This window comes from Glycine soja, chromosome 3, assembly GCF_004193775.1.
Source record: "Glycine soja cultivar W05 chromosome 3, ASM419377v2, whole genome shotgun sequence".
NCBI lineage: Eukaryota > Viridiplantae > Streptophyta > Magnoliopsida > Fabales > Fabaceae > Glycine > Glycine soja.
In genome coordinates, this window is record NC_041004.1 from 32,397,186 (window position 1) to 32,416,746 (window position 19,561).

Below are 19,561 nucleotides of genomic sequence, written 5' to 3' on the forward strand. Positions count from 1 at the left end.
AAACAGAAGGGGAAAATCTGGGATGGTTGTAACATATATGATGATAAGTAACTTAGAGAAAGCTGGTTTGTAACATAGAGAGTTTTTTTTTTTTTTTTTTTATAATTTGTGCTTTGGGTATTTTTAAGCTTGTTACTTTTTAGCTATGCTTGATTGTATATAAGAGAGAGAAGGTTAATGCATTAGTGTATTTTTCTGCTAAAGCAGGACTTATTCTATACTTTATAGTTATTATATATACATATTTAGACACATCCATATTTTTCAATGTCAAGAACATATTGCATACAATTTTGCCATAATTAAAATTTCAAGAGAATGGAGGAAAAGATTCTGGTTTGAGCAAATTCAAGGTTATACACATTCAACACAATGTAACATCAAACAGTGTTATATGCAGTGTAACTCTCCTTGTGCAATTATATTCATCCAAATCAAACCAGTTTTTTTTTTATGAAACTGAAATGGGATGAATCATAAAAGTGACCTTCCTATTCTTGAACCAATCCATTTCTTCTGTGAGGACGTTTAACAGAAGGGAAGTCAAAGCAAATAAATGGAAAGAATGGGGGAAGAAAAATGGAACAGTATTAAAACTTTCTCCAAGCTTTGTTAGCACAATAGCACCTCCTTTGATGCATGATGAGACTATACACAGTGATAAATATATTGTCTCCGGTTGTAAAAAAAAGGAGGGATTTTTTTCATCAATTTTAATTGATAGCAATAAGTAATAAAGAATTTAAATTTCCCCACCTTGTGGCTGTGGACTGTGGTGACAAGTTTGGTGTTTAATTTTAATTTCTTCGGCTATAAATTTTGAACTGATAAGTGATATGGTTATATCCGGAACATGAACACTGGCAACGGCATAAACAAAGAGATTTGCTAAACTCAGGTTTGTGCTTGATTGAATTTTGCTATACGCTTTCCTTCTGAGACTATGTTACTAAGAGTAACGACTAACGTGACCCAATTAAGAATAGAAGAAGGGTATGAAGCTATTGATTTTCAACTCGATCTCCTAATTAACAAGACCTTTGAAAGTGTTCAAGTATTTGATCATCCTATGACCATTTTTATATTCTAACTTGACCAGTCATTTCACACGGTGGATTTGTTCTTAGGCATCATATTTTAAATCATGAATTCGAGTATTGTCCATGATTCTTATGCAATGTTATAGGTTAATATATGTGCTCGAACAAGCTTCATTCAATGAAGATCAAAATCATACATAGTTATTGCTCTTCAGTTAGGAGCTCTTATTCTTTATCAATCTCTCCCTTTTGCTTATTCTTTCTTGTTTGTAATTTGTTTGTGCAAATCTTTGCAATAAAATTGATTTTCTCTATCACCAGCTTCCAACAAAAGTAATTTTCTTAAGTCAATTTGAACATATCTTAAACACAAGTGATAATATATTCTTTGTCTTGAATCATAGTGTGATAATATCTTTTTTTTTATTCATAAAAATTGAACTCAGGTACCAAAGAGTTCTCTTTATAAGTGGTTTACAAAGAGCAATAAGAAAGAAATAACACCAAGAATTTTTAATATAAAATATTCCTCAACTTGAGATGGAAAAATTGCAGTAGCTCCTAATTCAAATAAAAGCCTCAACTAAGAAGTAAGATTACATTGACTTCTGCTTGTCAATTTGATTCCTCTAACTATTACAAGTTTTTCATTTGTTTCTCTAGATATAATTAATTCCCATTTAAATTAGTAAAGTTTTCTGCTAAAGCTGGACTTGCTCTATAATCTATACTTTTTATACATAGATATTCGGCACATCCATAATTCTCAGTGTGAAGAACAGATTGTATACATTTTTGCCATAACAATTTCAAGAGAACGAAGGAAAAGATTCTGATTTGAGCAAATTCAAGGTTATACACTTATACACATTCAGCACAACGTAACATCTGTCTTTCTATGCAGTGTGCTATGTGATGTTAAGTATATTCATTCAAATCAATCCCAACTGTTTTGATGAATTCTTGAACCAATGCATTTCTTCTGTGAGGAAGATTGACAGAAAAGAATGAGGAAAGGAAAATGAAACAATATTAAAACTTTCTTCAAGCTTTGTTAGCACATCCTTTGATGCATGATGACATTATACACAGTGATCAACAATCAAACTTGGTTTTGAAAATGATGGTTTTAGTTTTTGTATTTTGTGAAATGTGATAGATATATATTATCCCTTTAAAATGTAAGAAATTACTAATTTTAAAATATAAGAAATAAAGCCAATTTTATCTAAATTTTAAAGAACATTTTTTTGTTTGTTGAATAACAAGAGCTACAAGCCCCAACTAGAACATAATACACTCAATATTTAAACTATAGATTAATACTAATAAGATCTTCTTAAACAAATTAAGTATCAAGTTTAAAAAAAAACTATAAATTAATATTATGGTGGTTTTATTATATAGGCTATAGGAAATCTGAAAGTTTAATTCTATTGTAAGTTTCTTTATATTTATTTATGGAATGCTATTTATTTATATCTCTTGCATGTCGAATTATTACTTTAATATCAATAGTGGCCTTATTTATATCATAATACAGTTTATATTTAAACTATGGATTAATAATAATAAGATCTAATTAAATAAGGTAATGGATTTAAAAAAAATAGAGTAAATTATATTTGCATCTTTTGTGTTTTTTTTTTCACATTACACTGGACACTTCTTCTTTTTTGCACCATATAAAAAAACTCTTTAATTTATTAGCTCACAATACACCTAGATTCCCTCCCTCCTAGTAACCGTTTAATGATTTAACAAAAAGTAAATACATGTTAATCACATGACTTTTAATTTCTTACTCTTGATTTCATAAAAGACATACATCATTTTCAACCTTAAAATATTTTAACACTCTTTTTTTTTTTTTTAATTGGATGTAAAACCAGTTTTTTGTTGGTCGTGAACTCACCTGTTGGTACGCATGTGTCAACACCTTTTTTTTTTTCTTAGTTCAATTTTTTATGCGTGCTAGATCGTTTGATTGTTGCATTTTTGTTGGACATGCCCAACAATGTCTATTGATTAAATATGATTTTTTTGCTATAAATTTTAGTATTTTTCTTCTACATTTGTGTTTTTAACTCATTTCTTTGAACTATTTATTTTTTATGACTATGTGTTTGATATGATGTGTCAATTAAAGAGTTGTATCTTCTTCAATTGTGAACAGCAACGTAAGAGTCAAATATTAAAGGAATAACTATTATTGTTATTGTCTTTAAGAAAAATTCATTTACAAGATCAATTATTAATTTGTTATTGAGTATTTAACAAAAATATTAAGATAATATTTACTTACATATTTCAATTGACGTTAGTTAATGGTAATTGACATTAGTTAATCATGTTAATATAAAAGAGTAAAAGTAATATAAAAAAATAAATAAACATCGAGTGCAATTTTAAAAAAATACAAAAAGTACGACGGTAATTTACTAAAAAAACTATAAAATAATATTACAGTAGTATTTGTTTATGGAATGTTTTTATATTTATATTTCTTGCATGCCGAATCATTATCTTATAATAATTATTAATTAATTTCTTAATTATCATCCTTAAAATATATACTGATTAGTCGTCCTCTTACTTTAATACCAATTGTGGCTTCTTTATATGACACAAAATATAGTTAAGCAATAAGATATATTTTTTAAGTTAATTAATTTATAATTTTTTAGTGAAATAATTAATTTATAATTAGAATTAGAATCACGGATTCATGCATATGTGGTTAGATGTGTATTCATCCATCTTGGGGAATGACTTGGCTAGTTTGGAAGCTGTTTCCATAGATCTTGTCACTAAAACAAATTGACGCATTATTTTGTTGTTGATGTAATTATTGGTTTTTTTTTTTTTTTTTACTGCTAAAGAATATAAATGTAAGATGGGTCATATATGTTGCCAAAATCAAAAATATTTTTTCTTTATAAAATAATGAAAAAAGGTGATACACTGATTATAAAAAAAAGTTTTATATTATTATTTAATTACATATTATCATTTATAAAAAAATTATTAATTTTTATACTAATCATTTAAAAATTATATCAACGATAATTTTTAATTGATTGATAATTTAATTATTTTAAACTGTCAAGTATATAATAATTAAATTCTAAAATATTTTTTTTATTACGACTCTAAAATAATTTACTTTTCAGAGTACACATAAGTTATAATATTTTAAAATTTATTAAAATAGATAAATAATATTTAATTCTTTTTATTTTCTAACAATAGACAATAAAACAGTAAAAATTATTATCAGAAAACAGTAAAATAAATAATATATGAATAACGCAAAGTAATTTTACATTTTCTTATATAATAACAAAGTACTATCAAGAAGTATGATATTTTTCTTATAGTAATAATCATTAAAAAAAATCATATTAATAATTAATTTTATTTATGCTCATATCAATTTTTATATATCCATTACATCATTATTTCTTTTAGTCTTAAATATATTTTCCTTCCTTCCTTATAAATTTACATAGTTTAGCTTTCATATTTGAAAATGTTTTGGTACTTATAAAAAAAAGTTATAATGTGTCATTCTATGACTTGAAGCAAGGTTAACATATTCGAATCTACCCTTATAGCTTTCTTACATCGTATACATAATTGATATATAAAATATTATATTTAAAAAACAAAATTCAAATCTATTAGGACGAATGACTAGTTTTGGAATAGGAGATATACCCAGTCATTTTGGAGGCATTTGTCCAATTGACATTGACCAGAAAAATATATTTTAATTTTTTTTACAAGACATTACATATTATTAACTTAAATAAATATATTCTTAAAATTTTGAAAATATAATTGTAATGATCACAGTTTTATGACACTTCATCGTATGATTTCTCTGCTGATGACACAAATGTCACATTGACAAAGATACCAGCAGATCCACACAAGCCAGAAAAACAACAACAATATCAAGTTCCAAACCAAACAATGAATACAGTAAATAAACACCATTTAATGCAATTAAATAAAACAATTTTTTAAATTATAAAAAAAATAAAAAAGAGAGAAAAACAAGGGGATGTGAATAGGTGTCACAGAATCCGCAACCCTGTGATCTCCTGAAAAACCTATTTCTTCTTTTGACCCTTTTCTCACTCCTAAGTTTGTTACCTCTTTCTCTCTCTCTCTCTAAAATTTATTTCTCTCTCCTAAAAAATTCTGGTTTCTGGTTACCTCTCACTCTTCTCTTCTTCCCCCCTCCTTTCTTTTTCTTTTTTTTCTTCTTTCTCACAAAACAAAACCCTACCCACACTCTCACTCTCTTCAGTCTCTGTTCCCTGAAAACTTGCGCTTATTTACCATTCTGCCCCCCTTTTCCGCGTCGCAATATTTAATCTATGTTTTTCGGTTTTTGAGAGCATTGCGATGGTTTCGCGGATCTACAAGTTTGGTTCTTTCAACGAAAATTGAGAGAGAGAGAGAGAGATTCGGTTTCGGTTTCTCTCTGTTTTTCTTCTTCTTCTTCTTCTTCTTCTTCTGTTTTCGGTTGTGAAAACTGTTTTTGTGTTGTTGTGAGGTTTGGAATATATGTCCTTCAATCAATCAAAGTCGGAGAAGAACGACGCGGTTTATCGAAAAACCGGGCGATCCGCCAGCTTCAATCAGCAGAGAGGAGGCTCCTATGGCAGGGGTGGCGGCGGCGGCGGGGCCGCGCCGTCGAGCAGTTCACTCTCCTTTAGCCGGAGGTCAGTTAGGGTTTGCCAATTTGTGTCTGTGGTTTTGTTTTTATGACTGAATTTTGAATCTTTGATTGATGTTGTTAGAATAATGTTGACGATGTAGATTGGGATTTTATTTTGTTTTTGGAATTTGAAATTTTGAATGTGGTTATATAGTAAAGTGTAGTGGTTATGTGTTGTATAAAAAGAATTGATTAAGTGTTGGCATTGTGATTGTGATAAAAATACGTAACAAATTATAATCAATTGTTGTTTGTAGAGTAGTGTTGTGATTGCGTTTTTGGAGTTTGGATACGTTTTAGAGTGTGAAGTGTGGTGTTATGATGGATGAAAGGAATTAGCTGTTATTGTGATTGTGATGAAATGTATGTTGAAGGATGTAGATTGCGATTTTATTTTTTTGAAACTGGATGTGTTAATGTGTTATAATATTAAGTGTTGGCATTCTGATTGTGATTAAATGCAACAAATTATAATCAATTATTGTTTGTAGATTAGTGTTGAAGGGTGTGGATTGAGAATCTTTTTTTTTTTTTTTTAATTTGGATGCCGTTTAAAGTATGTAGTGTAGTGTTATGATGGATGAAAGGAGTTAAATGTTGAAATTGTTATTGTGATAAAATATATAGAAAATTATAATTAATTATTGTTTGTAGAATAGAGTTTAAAGGTGTATATATATATATTGGCTGGGAATTTGGATGTGTTTGAGTGTAAAGTATAGTGCTATGATGGATGAAAATAATTAAGTGTTGACATTATTATTGTGATAAAGCATGTAACAGATTAGAATTATTTATTGTTTGTACAATAGTGTTGAAGGGTGTAGATTGGGAATTCTTTCTACTTTTTTTATTTTGTGGAATTTGGATGCATTTTATATTGAAAAGTGTAGTGTTATGATGGATGAAAAGAATTAGATGTTGTTCCTAGAATAGAATAGTGTTGAAGGGTGGAGTTTGGGATTTTTTTTTTGTGGAATTTGAATGTGTTTTAGAGTGTAAAGTGTACTGTTATTATGGATGAAAAAGTTAAATGTACATTGTACGAGTGTATACTAAATTATGAAGCTGTGAAAATCTTTTCTTTTCTCTTTTTTAAATTAAAGAGTTATCAAATTCTCATTTTTGTCACATGTGGTTTGATGATTTGTTATTTGTTAAATTATTTTTTCCCACACCATCATGAGTAGTGCTTTTTTTTATTGGATTTATTTTTTTCTTCCATACTGTTTTATTGATTCTGTGTGTTGCTTGTTCTAGTTTTAACAAGAAGTCTAATAATGCACAAGGTGGGCAATCTAGGGTAAACCCCCCAGGGCATTCAACAGAGTCCAATAGTGCATCTACTGCCCAAACCATTAATGGTTCCCATGTACAGCCACAATTACATGGTAAGCTTTAAGAAAAATATTTATTTATTTTTGAAAAAAATGTAATTCTTCTCTTCATTGCTTTTTAGTGTCTGGTTATGTTGTTCAGTAGAATTTTACTGCTGAAGGATTTGTGGAAGATCCACCCCTCTTTATTAAGGAAGAATCTGCTGATGTTGAGGTTATTGAATGTTTGGTAAATTAGGCTCATCTTTTTTTATGGAATTCATTCATTTATGTTGTATGATAGGAGCATCAGATGGGCCAGCTACAAAGTCATCTGAATCACCAGCTGCTCATAGGAGTGCTGGAATTCTTCCAAAAGCTCCAACTTCTCTACAGGCCCCCTTGATTTCTGATCCACTCCCTCCCTCAAGCCCTGCTAAGGGTATGCTAGTACTGTAGGTTTTTGTTGTGTACTGTCTACATTAGATGTGATTAACAACTCTTTTGTAGCTTGGGTCATAGTAAATAGTCTTCTTGGATAATGATTTTCCTTATTATTAACAATTAGTTGTGTTGTGAGACTTGAGTAATCTGAATATTTATGTCTGTCCCAGGAGATGCGTCTAAGGCATTCCCTTTTCAATTTGGATCCATTACTCCTGGCTTTGTTAATGGGATGGCTGTAAGTTTCTTGTATAATAATTGATCAATGTCTGGCACATTTCATATTATGGAACTTCTGGGTGAGTAATTGATCATGTTCTTGTATGCAGATTCCTGCTCGTACAAGTTCAGCTCCTCCTAATTTAGATGAGCAGAAGCGTGATCAGGTGTGCAATTTATTAATTTTCACCTCTTTTTCCTTAATGTTGCATTATTATACAGAGTGGTGCGGCCAGTATCCACATCTTCCAAACTAAAGAGCATTTCTTTTAGATTCTATTCTATGAACATGAACTGGTTTAGAGATAGAATCTGAGAAAGGACTGCTGTTATGCTTTTTGTATGTCTAATTAACATTTACATTATTAGAGATATTAGTATTCACTAATTGAAGTTAAACTTGTTTTGTCTTTTCATACTAATGAAAGTTTTTGTTTGATGTATAATTCCTTAACTTTCAGGCTCTTCACGACTCTTACAAATCTGTGCCTTCAGTGCCAATTCCTCCTGTTCCAAAGCAGCAGCAACCACCTAGGAAAGATGCTGGCGTCTCTGAGCAATCTAATGCAGGGGACAGTTGGGAGAATCATCTAGGGTTTAAGGCAAAAAAGGATCCTCATGTGTCAGCTTTGACCCCGGCAAGCCAGATGCCTAAGTCCTCTGTTCCTGTAACTGGGATTTCAATGTCAACTCCATATCACCAGTCACAGGCTCCTTTACAGTTTGGCGGTGCTAATCCACAGATTCAATCTCAGGGTATGTCAGCGGCATCCCACCAGATGCCTATACCGATGCCTTTACCAATTGGCAATGCTACACAGGTGCAACAGCCAGTTTTTGTTCCAGGTCTTCAACCTCATCCAATGCATCCTCAGGGGATCAGGCATCAAGGCCAAAACATGAGTTTTGCTCCTCAAATGGGTCATCAGTTGCCCCATCAATTAGGTAGCATGGGCATTGGTATCGGCCCTCCATATCCCCAGCAGCAAGGAGGAAAATTTGCTGCTCCTCGAAAAACTACTGTAAAGATAACTCATCCTGAGACACACGAAGAGCTGAGGCTTGATAAAAGGACAGATGCATATTCAGATGGTGGGTCATCTGGTGCTAGGTCACATCCTAACATACCTTCTAAGTCACCTGGTAAATCTTTTCCGGCTTCTCATCCTGCGAACTACTATTCTTCCAGCTCATACAATACCAATTCTCTCTATTATCCACCTAGTTCTCTTCCATTAACAAGTAACCCGATGTCTCCTAATTCTCAGCCACCAATATTTAATTTTACTGTGAATCATGGTCCGCAAGGCGTGAATTTCATGAATTCATCATCACGTGGTTCCCCATCTATTAATAAAGCTAGCACTCCAACAGAGGATGCATCTCTGACCATTAAGCCAAGTGGTACGTCTGCTATTGTGGACTCATCATTGTCCAATTCCAGTATTTCTGATGTTCAAAATACAGAATCCCCTAGTTCAACAGCATCTTGTGATGCTAGCTCCTCTGTGCTGCAAAAAGGGTCTGAAACTTGTTTGGAAATCTTTTTACAACAGCACAAGTTGTCTAGTGATTCTGTCCCAGTTGTGTCTAATAATGAAGGCAGGAGGGAATCTCTTAGTAGGTCCAACTCTTTGAAGGATAAGAAACCAGGGAAGAAAGATCAATTATCACAGCATCAGGTATTTGAGTGAATTATTATTCAGATACACACACTTGAACATAGTGGATGTACTTTTTAGTATGCATGTGGTCTTTGTGTGCTTGAGTATAATGTGTACTTTGTCTTTTCCCACAGGTTTCTGTACAATCTCCCACAGCGGATAATATGCCTTCTCATGCTGTTGACCATGGTATATCTGATACTGGAGTTTCCAAACCTGTAGGAACTAAAACAAACCATTCTGCGGAAATTACCACTGAAGACCTTCCAACATCTAATACAATACCTAGTAGCACTTCTACTGCTGAAGTGAAAACCAATGGGTCTGCAGAAGTTTCTACTTTTGTATCTGGTGCACAAACTGTTGACAGAGTGCACAATAGTAATCCTGATAAGATAGATGAATTAGCTGAAGGTAAACAACTAAAGCATTATGATGAAAGTGATGAGCCATCATCTCCTGAAGGATACAAATCAAATATGTACTTTAATGGAACAGAAATTAAACTAACTGAAAAAGATGCTGCAATTGTAAGCACTGTCTTAACAGGAATACTGGATGAATCTGCAAGTTATAATGCAAAATGTGTAATAGGTGATAATTTAGGGACATGTACTACTACCACATTGCATTATTCTAGGGATGTCTCTTTTAGAACAAATGATAGTGTAGTTACTAATAGATTTGTTTCAGGAAAATTTGGCATATCAGATCTGCAGTCTGCTGATCTTCCAGAGACAACATCAATGCATGTCAAGGATGCCTCAGAGAATACTGGCGGTGAGTCAGGTACCAAGGATAGACCAACTATAGAACCAAATAAGGTGAAAACTACATCTAAAGGGAAGAAGAAAAGAAGAGAGATACTTCAGAAAGCAGATGCTGCTGGGTCAACATCTGATCTTTATAATGCATACAAGGGACCTGAGGAAATGAAAGAAGCTGTCTTAAGTTCTGAGAGCACAGAAAGTACCACCACTTTGAAGCAGTTGCCAAAAGATGCTGCTCAGTCAGATGCTTTAGCAAGTGAAAAGTGTGGTCACAGTAAAGCTGAACTCGATGACTGGGAGGATGCTGCTGACATGTCTACCCCCAAACTGGAGGTTCATGATAAATCTCAACAAGCTGGTGATGGAAGTGGAAGTACAGCCAAAAAGTATTCACGTGATTTCCTTCTGAAATTTGCAGAGCAGTGCATGGATCTTCCTGAAGGTTTTGAAGTCACCACAGACATTGAATCTTTGATGAGTGCCAATATTGGTAGTTCTCATGTTTTCGAGCGTGATTCACATCCTAGTCCTGGAAGAATTGTAGATAGACCAGGTGGGATGTCTCGGATGGATCGCCGTGGGGATGTGGTAATGGAGGATGACAGATGGAGTAGAGTTTCTGGTGCTTTTCGTTCTGGACGTGGTTTGGATGGCATTGGAGGTAATGTGGGATTCCGATCTGGCCAAGGAGGCAATTTTGGTGTCTTAAGGAACCCTCGTGCACAGACACCACCACAATATGTTGGAGGGATCCTTTCTGGGCCAATGCAATCAGTGGGAAATCATGGTGGAAGAAATAATCCTGATGGGGAGAGGTGGCAGCGTTCTGCTAGCTTCCAGCAGAGGGGTTTAATTCCTTCTCCTACCCAAACTCCTTTACAGATGATGCACAAAGCTGAGAATAAGTATGAGGTGGGTAAAGCAACAGATGTGGAAGAGGTAAAGCAGAGGCAGTTGAAGGCTATCTTGAACAAACTAACTCCGCAGAATTTTGATAGACTTTTTGAACAGGTGAAAGCAGTTAATATTGACAATGCAGTCACCCTCACTGGTGTCATCTCACAAATCTTTGAGAAGGCTCTGATGGAACCTACCTTTTGTGAAATGTATGCCAACTTTTGTTTTCATCTGGCTTCTGAGTTGCCTGATTTTAGTGAGGACAATGAAAAGATAACCTTTAAAAGGTTATTATTAAACAAGTGCCAGGAGGAATTTGAGAGGGGTGAAAGAGAAGAAGAAGAAGCAAATAAGGCTGATGAGGGTGAGGTTAAGCAGTCTGCTGAGGAAAGAGAAGAAAGAAGAGTTAAGGCTAGAAGACGCATGTTGGGAAACATCAGATTGATTGGAGAACTATACAAGAAGAAAATGTTGACAGAGAGAATAATGCATGAGTGTATCAAGAAGTTACTGGGTCAGTATCAGGATCCAGATGAAGAAGACATTGAAGCTTTGTGCAAGCTGATGAGTACTATTGGGGAGATGATTGACCATCCAAAAGCCAAGGTACATATGGATGCATATTTTGAAAGGATGAAATTATTGTCAAACAACATGAATTTATCTTCTAGGGTGAGGTTCATGTTGAAAGATTCCATTGATTTGAGAAAGAATAAATGGCAACAAAGGAGGAAAGTAGAAGGTCCAAAGAAGATTGAGGAGGTGCACAGGGATGCCGCTCAGGAGAGGCAGGCCCAAGCTGGTAGGCCAGGTCGCGGTCTTGGTAACAATCAATCAGCTAGACGGAATCCCATGGATTTTGGTCCAAGAGGATCTATGCTGTCTTCTCCCAATTCTCAAATGGGTGGATTGCGTGGTCTTCCTACTCAAGTTCGTGGGTATGGTGCTTCTCAGGATGCTCGATTTGAGGAACGACAATCTTATGAGGCTAGGACCTTGTCGGTTCCTTTGCCTCAAAGACCCTTAGGAGATGATTCTATAAACTTGGTACCCCAAGGTGGTCTCGGTAGGGGAATGTCTACGAGAGGATCAACAGCAATTTCCAATTTGCCAATATCTGATGTGCTTCCTGTCCATGGAAACTCTCATAGAATGAATATAGGTCTTAATGGTCACAGCAATTTATCGGAGTGCACACCATATAGCTCAAGGGAGGATCTTGTTTCAAGATATGGTAATGTTAGGTCTTCAGGGCCATCTGCTTATGATCAATCAAGTGCTCCAGAGCGTAATGTAAACCATGATAACAGAGACTGGAGGAGTGCAGATCGGAATCTTGAACCTCCTGCTCATTTGCAAGGGTCAATGGTCTCTCAGAATGCTTCTTCAGAGAAGATTTGGCCAGAAGAACGACTGAGGGACATGTCCTTGTCAGCAATAAGAGAATACTACAGGTAATGTTTTTCTGTGGTACTTTTATCATCCTGGTTACAGCTTTTGTGGCCAGTTATACTCTTGCTGGGAAGCTTGAACCAACACCTTACTGCACACATATCATCCTTTAAGTAAAATCATGTGTATATAAGAGATTTTCAATTTTTCTGGTGAATATCATAGTAATAGTTGGAGTGATACTGAATCATGCTATGTTTTTGCTTGGATTTAGAAAGGAGATTATGTGAAGCTTCTTCTGCTCCTACGTCAAATTCAGGAATCTTTTTTTTTTTTTGTTGCAACTTTGTCATGATGGAATTTATGTTATGCTTGTAGTATTATATTTTTTATTTTTTTATCAGGGGCAAATGTTAATCGTTAGATTGCAGTATTCTATTAACCAAGTTAGATTCACAATGTATGCTGATGCAGGCAGATGTGTTTTATTTTTTCTCGTTTTTTTTTTTGAATTTATACTGATGAATTTGTTTCCCTCTTTTCTTGTCATTTAATCATTTGACTGAAATTTATGCAATTTTCAGTGCTAGAGATGAGAACGAACTTGCTTTATGTGTCAAAGATTTGAACTCTCCGAGCTTCCATCCTTCCTTGGTTTCTCTCTGGGTCACGGATTCATTTGAGAGAAAGGATGCGGAAAGAGATCTTTTGGCCAAACTACTTGTCAACCTTGTGAAATCTCAGCATGGAACCTTGAATCAAGTTCAGCTCATTAAAGGGTAAGATTTATTTAATAATTAATAACCATATAGTGACTAGCAGAGAGAATTCATTCATTGTTAAGACAAAGGTCATATTATTCATTCCTTTGAATGTTTTGGCTAGGTTTGAATCTGCTCTCAGTACATTGGAGGATGCTGTTAATGATGCTCCCAGAGCAGCAGAGTTTCTTGGCCGAATTTTTGCAAAAGCCATAACAGAGAATGTAGTTTCTTTGAAGGAGATTGGGCAGTTAATACATGATGGTGGAGAGGAGCCAGGTAGTCTCTTAGAAGTTGGACTTGCAGCTGATGTTCTTGGAAGCACTTTGGAGGTAATTCAAAGCGAGAAGGGGGACGCGGTTCTAAACGAGATGCGTTCAGACTCTAACTTGAGGTTGGAAACTTTCCGGCAACCTAATGCTAAAACATCAAGGAAGTTGGAAAAATTTATTTAGATGCCAGTGATGGTTATTGTATGTTTTTTTTTTTTTTTTTTGTGTAGAGGGGAAAAGTTATTTGGCTAGTGCTTTTTTGGGGTACTCAATTTTGCAGAGAATGGTTTTCTCCGTGAGATGGGTGGATAGGGTTTTATATCTGGGATTTTCTGTCTTTATATTATTTTTCCGACATCTTCACTGCAATTGTAAAAAGGTTCAATTGAGCATCAGAAATTTTAGGCGTAGCTGCTATGCCTGCTTGATGACCTTTACATATTTCTTTGTAGATATAAAAGGTTCAATGAGCATCAAGAATTTTATTTTCGTATCGTTTTTGGTTGTATTTCATTAATGCTTGTAAAATGAAATGCAATAGAGAAAATAAGAGAAGTAGTTTTATGCTGACATTCAATTGCATCATGTGGATGATATATTTATTGATTTTTATAAAATTATTTAAAAAATCATAATAAATATGGTTTGTGATTGAATAACTGGAAAATTATTTTATATTGTGACAGTTAAACTCAGGCTATAATTTTACTTGGTTATAGGTTGTGGGGAGAAATCATTTGTGAAGATTAAGTTACTCTAAGGATTAATTTTTTTGAGTTACTTTGTATTTTTATTAAATCTAATGGTAGTAATGAGTAGTTTAAATATAAATTTTTGCTTAAGAGCAAAATGCATCAAACATAAAATAAAGTATCCAAGCTTGAATAGTAGAAAAGGATTTTTTTTTGTTATGGTTTTATTCATCAGAGTTAAAAGTGAGAATTAATTTTAGTGTGAATATATGTAGTCTTCACATAATTGAAAAAAATATTGATGTTTCAAAAACTCATTTATTGTAATATATTTTAAATACAAAATATATCATTTTTATTCTTTTAAGTGTTAGAAACACTGCATTATAATTATTAATTTTATGTTTACTCATGTTTTTCATTATATTCCTCATTGTATTTCTGGTATTATTATGAATGAAATGTCTTAAGTTGTCTCCTCTAAAAAAAAAGCAAACTATCCACCTGCTGCATGGCTACAACACGATTTTCAACAATTTTATTTCATTTTTGCTTTTTATTTTATTGTATTTTCTATGTTTGTGTTTTTCAGAGGACAATGAGCCCGGATCAGTGTCCCAAAACATTTTTTTTACCTGCTTCCTTCTTTTTGGTACATCCTAAATTGGGTTCAAATCCTGAAATGACCCAAAAGTTAGGTATTGACTCACTATAGATGCCTGTTAAAGTCAAGAATAACTTCGGCATAAACAAATAGACAGAAAAATTAGTGTTGACTTGAAGGACAATACACTTTACAATAAATTAATTAATTTCTAGAATAAAATTATATATCACATCGCCTTCTGAAAACCAAAGAATGACAGTATGAGTATAAAACAAGCCTATTGAATTATTACAGGGAAAAATAGTTAGCAAAGAACTGATGCATATAAGGGACAAGAATATTCAACATGATTTTTAAATTAACTTGGTAATGTTAGCCTTTCATAATTGCGATAGGAATAGCAAATATTCAACATGACTTTTAAATTAACTTGGTAATGTTAGTCTTTCATAATTGCGATAGGAATAGCTAATATTCAACATGACTTTTAAAATTAGCTTGGTAATGTTAATCTTTCATAATTGTTATAGGAATAGCGAATATTGAACACGACTTTTAAATTAACTTAATTGGTAATGTTAGTCTTTCATAATTGTTATAAAAATAACGAATATTCAACATGACTTTTAAATTAACTCGATAATTTTAGTCTAACAGTTTTTCATAATGAGTTAGTCATATATAAATACTACATTGTTTTAGTAAAGTCATCAATGAAGGAAGGAAAGGCAAGGTCAAAATCATGAAGATGTTTAAACAAGAGAGGTACTTTTTGGTGATCCTTGTTTTGTTCTTTCTCACTCCTTTTGTGTTACTGGTGGGCATTTTGTGCTGGTCCATGGAGCCCTTCATGGTGCGTGTTGATATAAGGTGGTTAATCAGTTGAAATCAGAAAGGTCACAATGTCACAACTCTAGACTAGGCTGCTTCTGGTATCAGTCCAAAGCAGGTGCAAGAGGTTAATTCATTTTCAGAGTACAATGAGCCTTTGATCACATTCATGGTCTCTTTTCCTCCAGAGGAAAAGGTGATTCTTGTTGGTCACACTCTTGGTGGGCTATCTGTATCTGTTGCCATGGAAAAATACCCTGAAAAGATCACTGTTGTAGTTTTCATCACTGCAATTGTTGTCTCTCAAAACCTCACCTGACTAGTCACATTTACAACCAATTATCCAAGAGCTTTCACTTCATGTTTGTTGACTTGTCTAAAATCCTATCGAAATATGATTTTTAATGAGATTTTTTCCTTTCAAACATTTTTTTTTTCATTCATAATGCTTACCTTGTTTAAGGAAATAAAAAAATTTAGTTAATCACTTTTATTTGGATTCTTTCTTTTTAATTATTTTTTTTTCATTTATAAGGCTTGAACCTGAGATCTTATTTAAGGAAATTAAGTCCAATATCATTAGTACAACGACTTATATGTGAATTTTGAAGATTAGTAAAATTTATTTTGAATAAAATTGTTTTTGGTTAAAATAGATTTTGAAATAATGTAATTTATATTTAGATATTTTTATTATTAAATAAAGTTAATAATAAAATTGATAAGTTTTTTTATCCTAAAAAAAGATATTTAATGTTGTTTGAACTTATAATCAAGTGATTCATTCACCCAAACTAGAATGTAGCAACTAATTTTAAACCTATTTTAAATTGTGCTAGTGAAACTATAGTTAAAATTAAACGACTTCCATCTATAATGCGTTTTGTTATTTGTCATTTTACGCATAAAAACACTGTTTTTACTTTTTATACAATGAAAAACATATTGAGTAAAAAATGTCCTTAGCCTTTATACTTAAAAAATTAAAACTTTGTTTTACATGCATTTTTATAATTGGTGAATTTCCTACCTTACGCTAGGGTCCTAGGTTACGTAAAGATGGACAAAAATGACTAATTATAAAATGGCAAATGTTAATCTCTACTTTAGAATATTTATTAACGAACTAAAATATTTTTTTATTAGAATTGTACATAATATTTTTGATTCATATAATCTCTATCATTAATGTTTCTTTTTTTTTTTTTTAATTTTTTAACTAATGTTTTAAGGACATTAGTCAGCAAAACCATTAACTAATATTTTTATAACAAATTTTAATTATTTAAAATTTTCGTTTAAATAATTTTTGTAACTAAAAAATTTAAATTATTTTTAATTATGATTTCAATATTTTTTATAAGTAAAAAATTCAATATCTTTTAAATATTTGTTTTATTTTTTTAGAAGTTAAATAAATATAATATAACAATATTAAAAATTAATTATTTCACCAATCTAATCTTAATTTTAGCAATCTAATCTAATCTAATCTAATCTTAGTAATAACTAATATATTTTTTTATAAATAAAATAAATACTTAACATATAAATCAGAAAAAAATTATAAAATTTCACTAATATTAGAAAACAACATTACACTACGAAAAAATTTAAATAATAATTGACAAATATATATTTACAATCCAAACAAAAATTTCAAAAAAAATAAATTTAGAAGAAAATTCAACAAAAAAAAGTCAATCCGTATGATCATATGGTTTGCTAATCCGTATGAGATTTTTCCAAAAAAAGTCATTTTTGTTTGTGACATTGTTTCAAATAACAATATCAAACCAATATTAATAGCATCCAAAACAACAACATCTAGCACCCACCCAAGAAAAAGAAGCATCAACGGGTGAAACGACACAACACAGGAAATTAAGAGAAAAAAGAAGAATCATAACAACTCGAAAAGTGAAGAAAGAAGGAGAACGAAAATGACGCATGAACAGTGACTCGTACAGATGAGTCACTCTTATTTTTTATAGGCAAAAGGTGAAGGACATCTTAATCCTTTCACCTTCGTTACTGGATGTCCCAACGGCTCAGTTTCTATAGAAGTCAATCAATGAAGAAAGGAAAGACAAGGTACTTTTTGGTCATATTTGTTTTATTTTTTCATTATTTCCTCCTTTGTGTTAATGGTAGGCACTTATGTGCCGGTCGATGGATCCTTTCGTGGTGCATGGTGTTGGTATAAGGTGGCCAATAAGCTGAAATCAGAAGGTCACAATGTCACAACCGCATGTCTGCTTCTGCTATCAATTAATCCAAAGCATATGCAAGAGGTTCATTCAATTTCAGAGTATCATGAACCTTTGATGACATTCTTGGACTCTCTTTCTATAGAGAAAAAAGGTGATTCTTGTTGGTCACGGTCTTGGTGGGATATCAGTATCTGTTGCCATGGGAAAATACCCTGAAAACATCTCTGTTGCAGTTTGCATCACTGCAACTGTTGTCTCTGAAACCGAACCACATCAGATTTTCTTCAAGATGTACTTTTCTCACTAGGCATGCATTTACAACCAATTATCTGAGTGTTTCACTTCATGGTTGTATCATCTAAATCATGTTGAAATGATTTAAAGTAAATTCTTATATATTTGGTTCTATGTTGAAGTTGAATTCAAGTTCTACTGTCAACTTTCTTTTAGAGAGTTGTATTGTTAGTTGTTAGTATTATTAGTTATCACTAGGCAAATGTTTGTTGTTAGTATATTGTTAGTTTTTTTTTTGTTAGTGGGAGAGTTTGAAGCCACTGCTTCTTCCTTCTTTCCTTCTTCCTTTATCACTATAGACCAACCTTATACTTTATTGTTTTTTAAGTGAAAACTAAAACTAATTTGATTTACAAAGAGGCCTAAAACACTTTAACTTTATATATATATATATATATATATATATATATATATATATATATATATATATATATATATATATATATATATATATATATATATATTGATATAGATGCATTGCAACACTTCATTAAATTACTATTGTGGAACCAGAGAATTTGAGGAAGTTTGTGTCACTCGTGTAGGTAAGCAAAAGATTAGGCGCTGTAAACAATATTTCATATTGGATGAGATTAACAAAGCTCCGATCCTCTCATCGCTGGGAGTTGAATGTTGTATAATCGTACACAAAGATGTTTATTTAGTATATAAAGGTAACATCAGCTTTCCTCTCTCCATAGGTTTTCCAACAATATGATTTAGAACATGTTGAAGAGGCAAGGGAAGAAAATAAAATTCTGTTGTTTGATGGAAGGGGACAAAGGAAGATGACCTAAATATACGATTTTACGTATAATCCATTTTTTTTCCCTTTCATTTTGTCTCCTATCAGATAACCTAAAAATCATCTTATTTTCCACTCCTATCTTTTTCTTTTCTTTTACTTTCTTTACTAAGCCAAACATATCTTTACTGTCTATTGTCTTTGTTCCAGAATTATTTGAGCAATTAGAAAGTTAATAAAAGAGATGGACAGATGATTAAAAATTATTTTGTTTTCATTCACACATGAACTTGATTTAGTTTTGATAAACTTTATCTTTTGCATGTATGTGTAAAAATTAATGTCTCATGTGAGAGACATGTGACTTATGTAGGAACTAATAAGTAAATAATTAACGATTAAGGGCTAAATTGTAATTGAGTTTAATAGGAGAAGTTTCTAGAACTAACTGTTATTTGATGGGAGTAGTAGTTATAAAAGGGACTTAATACCCACTAACATGAAATAAGGTTCACTTCCTGACCAGAAAGTGTTCTTTCTCATACCCATAGCCATCACGAATGGAGAGAGATAGAAAAGAAAGGCCTAAGGAAGTGAAATCTTATTTCTCTCATCTTTCAAAGAAATCAAAGTGCACCAGAGAGAAGTTCCTATAGAGAAAGGTACAAGTCT

At 32.3% G+C, this 19,561-nt stretch overlaps 2 protein-coding genes across 4 annotated transcripts; both read left to right on the forward strand.

Annotated features, from left to right (window-relative positions):
• The first annotated feature begins 5,212 nt into the window (after positions 1-5,212).
• On the forward strand, positions 5,213-14,075 carry LOC114406475 (eukaryotic translation initiation factor 4G-like). 3 transcript variants are annotated; one of them, XM_028369182.1, is made up of 10 exons: positions 5,215-5,776; positions 7,033-7,163; positions 7,393-7,530; positions 7,703-7,770; positions 7,862-7,918; positions 8,213-9,433; positions 9,550-9,829; positions 10,109-12,536; positions 13,059-13,253; positions 13,360-14,075. In XM_028369182.1, the coding sequence occupies exons 1-10, from the start codon at positions 5,619-5,621 to the stop codon at positions 13,688-13,690; spliced, it is 5,007 nt and encodes a 1,668-aa protein (XP_028224983.1). In that variant the 5' UTR covers positions 5,215-5,618; the 3' UTR covers positions 13,691-14,075. The 3 variants fall into 3 exon arrangements, with proteins under 3 accessions (XP_028224982.1, XP_028224981.1, XP_028224983.1); XM_028369181.1 differs by having other exon boundaries at positions 5,213-5,776; positions 7,402-7,530; positions 9,550-12,536; XM_028369180.1 differs by having other exon boundaries at positions 5,214-5,776; positions 9,550-12,536.
• Positions 14,076-17,784: 3,709 nt separating this feature from the next.
• Positions 17,785-18,157, forward strand: LOC114405150 (putative inactive methylesterase 20). The gene is made up of 2 exons (XM_028367795.1): positions 17,785-17,877; positions 17,993-18,157. Exons 1-2 carry the CDS (start codon positions 17,785-17,787, stop codon positions 18,155-18,157), a joined length of 258 nt encoding a protein of 85 aa, XP_028223596.1.
• The last annotated feature ends 1,404 nt before the right edge of the window (positions 18,158-19,561 follow it).

Coding starts and splice junctions, on each gene's coding strand:
- LOC114405150 (XM_028367795.1), top strand. CDS start 17,785: ATGGTAGGCACTTATGTGCCGGTCGATGGATCCTTTCGTGGTGCATGG. Junction 17,878..17,992: donor TGAAATCAGAAGGTCACAAT/GTCACAACCGCA, acceptor CTCTTTCTATAG/AGAAAAAAGGTGATTCTTGT.
- LOC114406475 (XM_028369180.1), top strand. CDS start 5,619: ATGTCCTTCAATCAATCAAAGTCGGAGAAGAACGACGCGGTTTATCGA. Junction 5,777..7,032: donor TCACTCTCCTTTAGCCGGAG/GTCAGTTAGGGT, acceptor TGCTTGTTCTAG/TTTTAACAAGAAGTCTAATA. Junction 7,531..7,702: donor TCCCTCAAGCCCTGCTAAGG/GTATGCTAGTAC, acceptor TGTCTGTCCCAG/GAGATGCGTCTAAGGCATTC.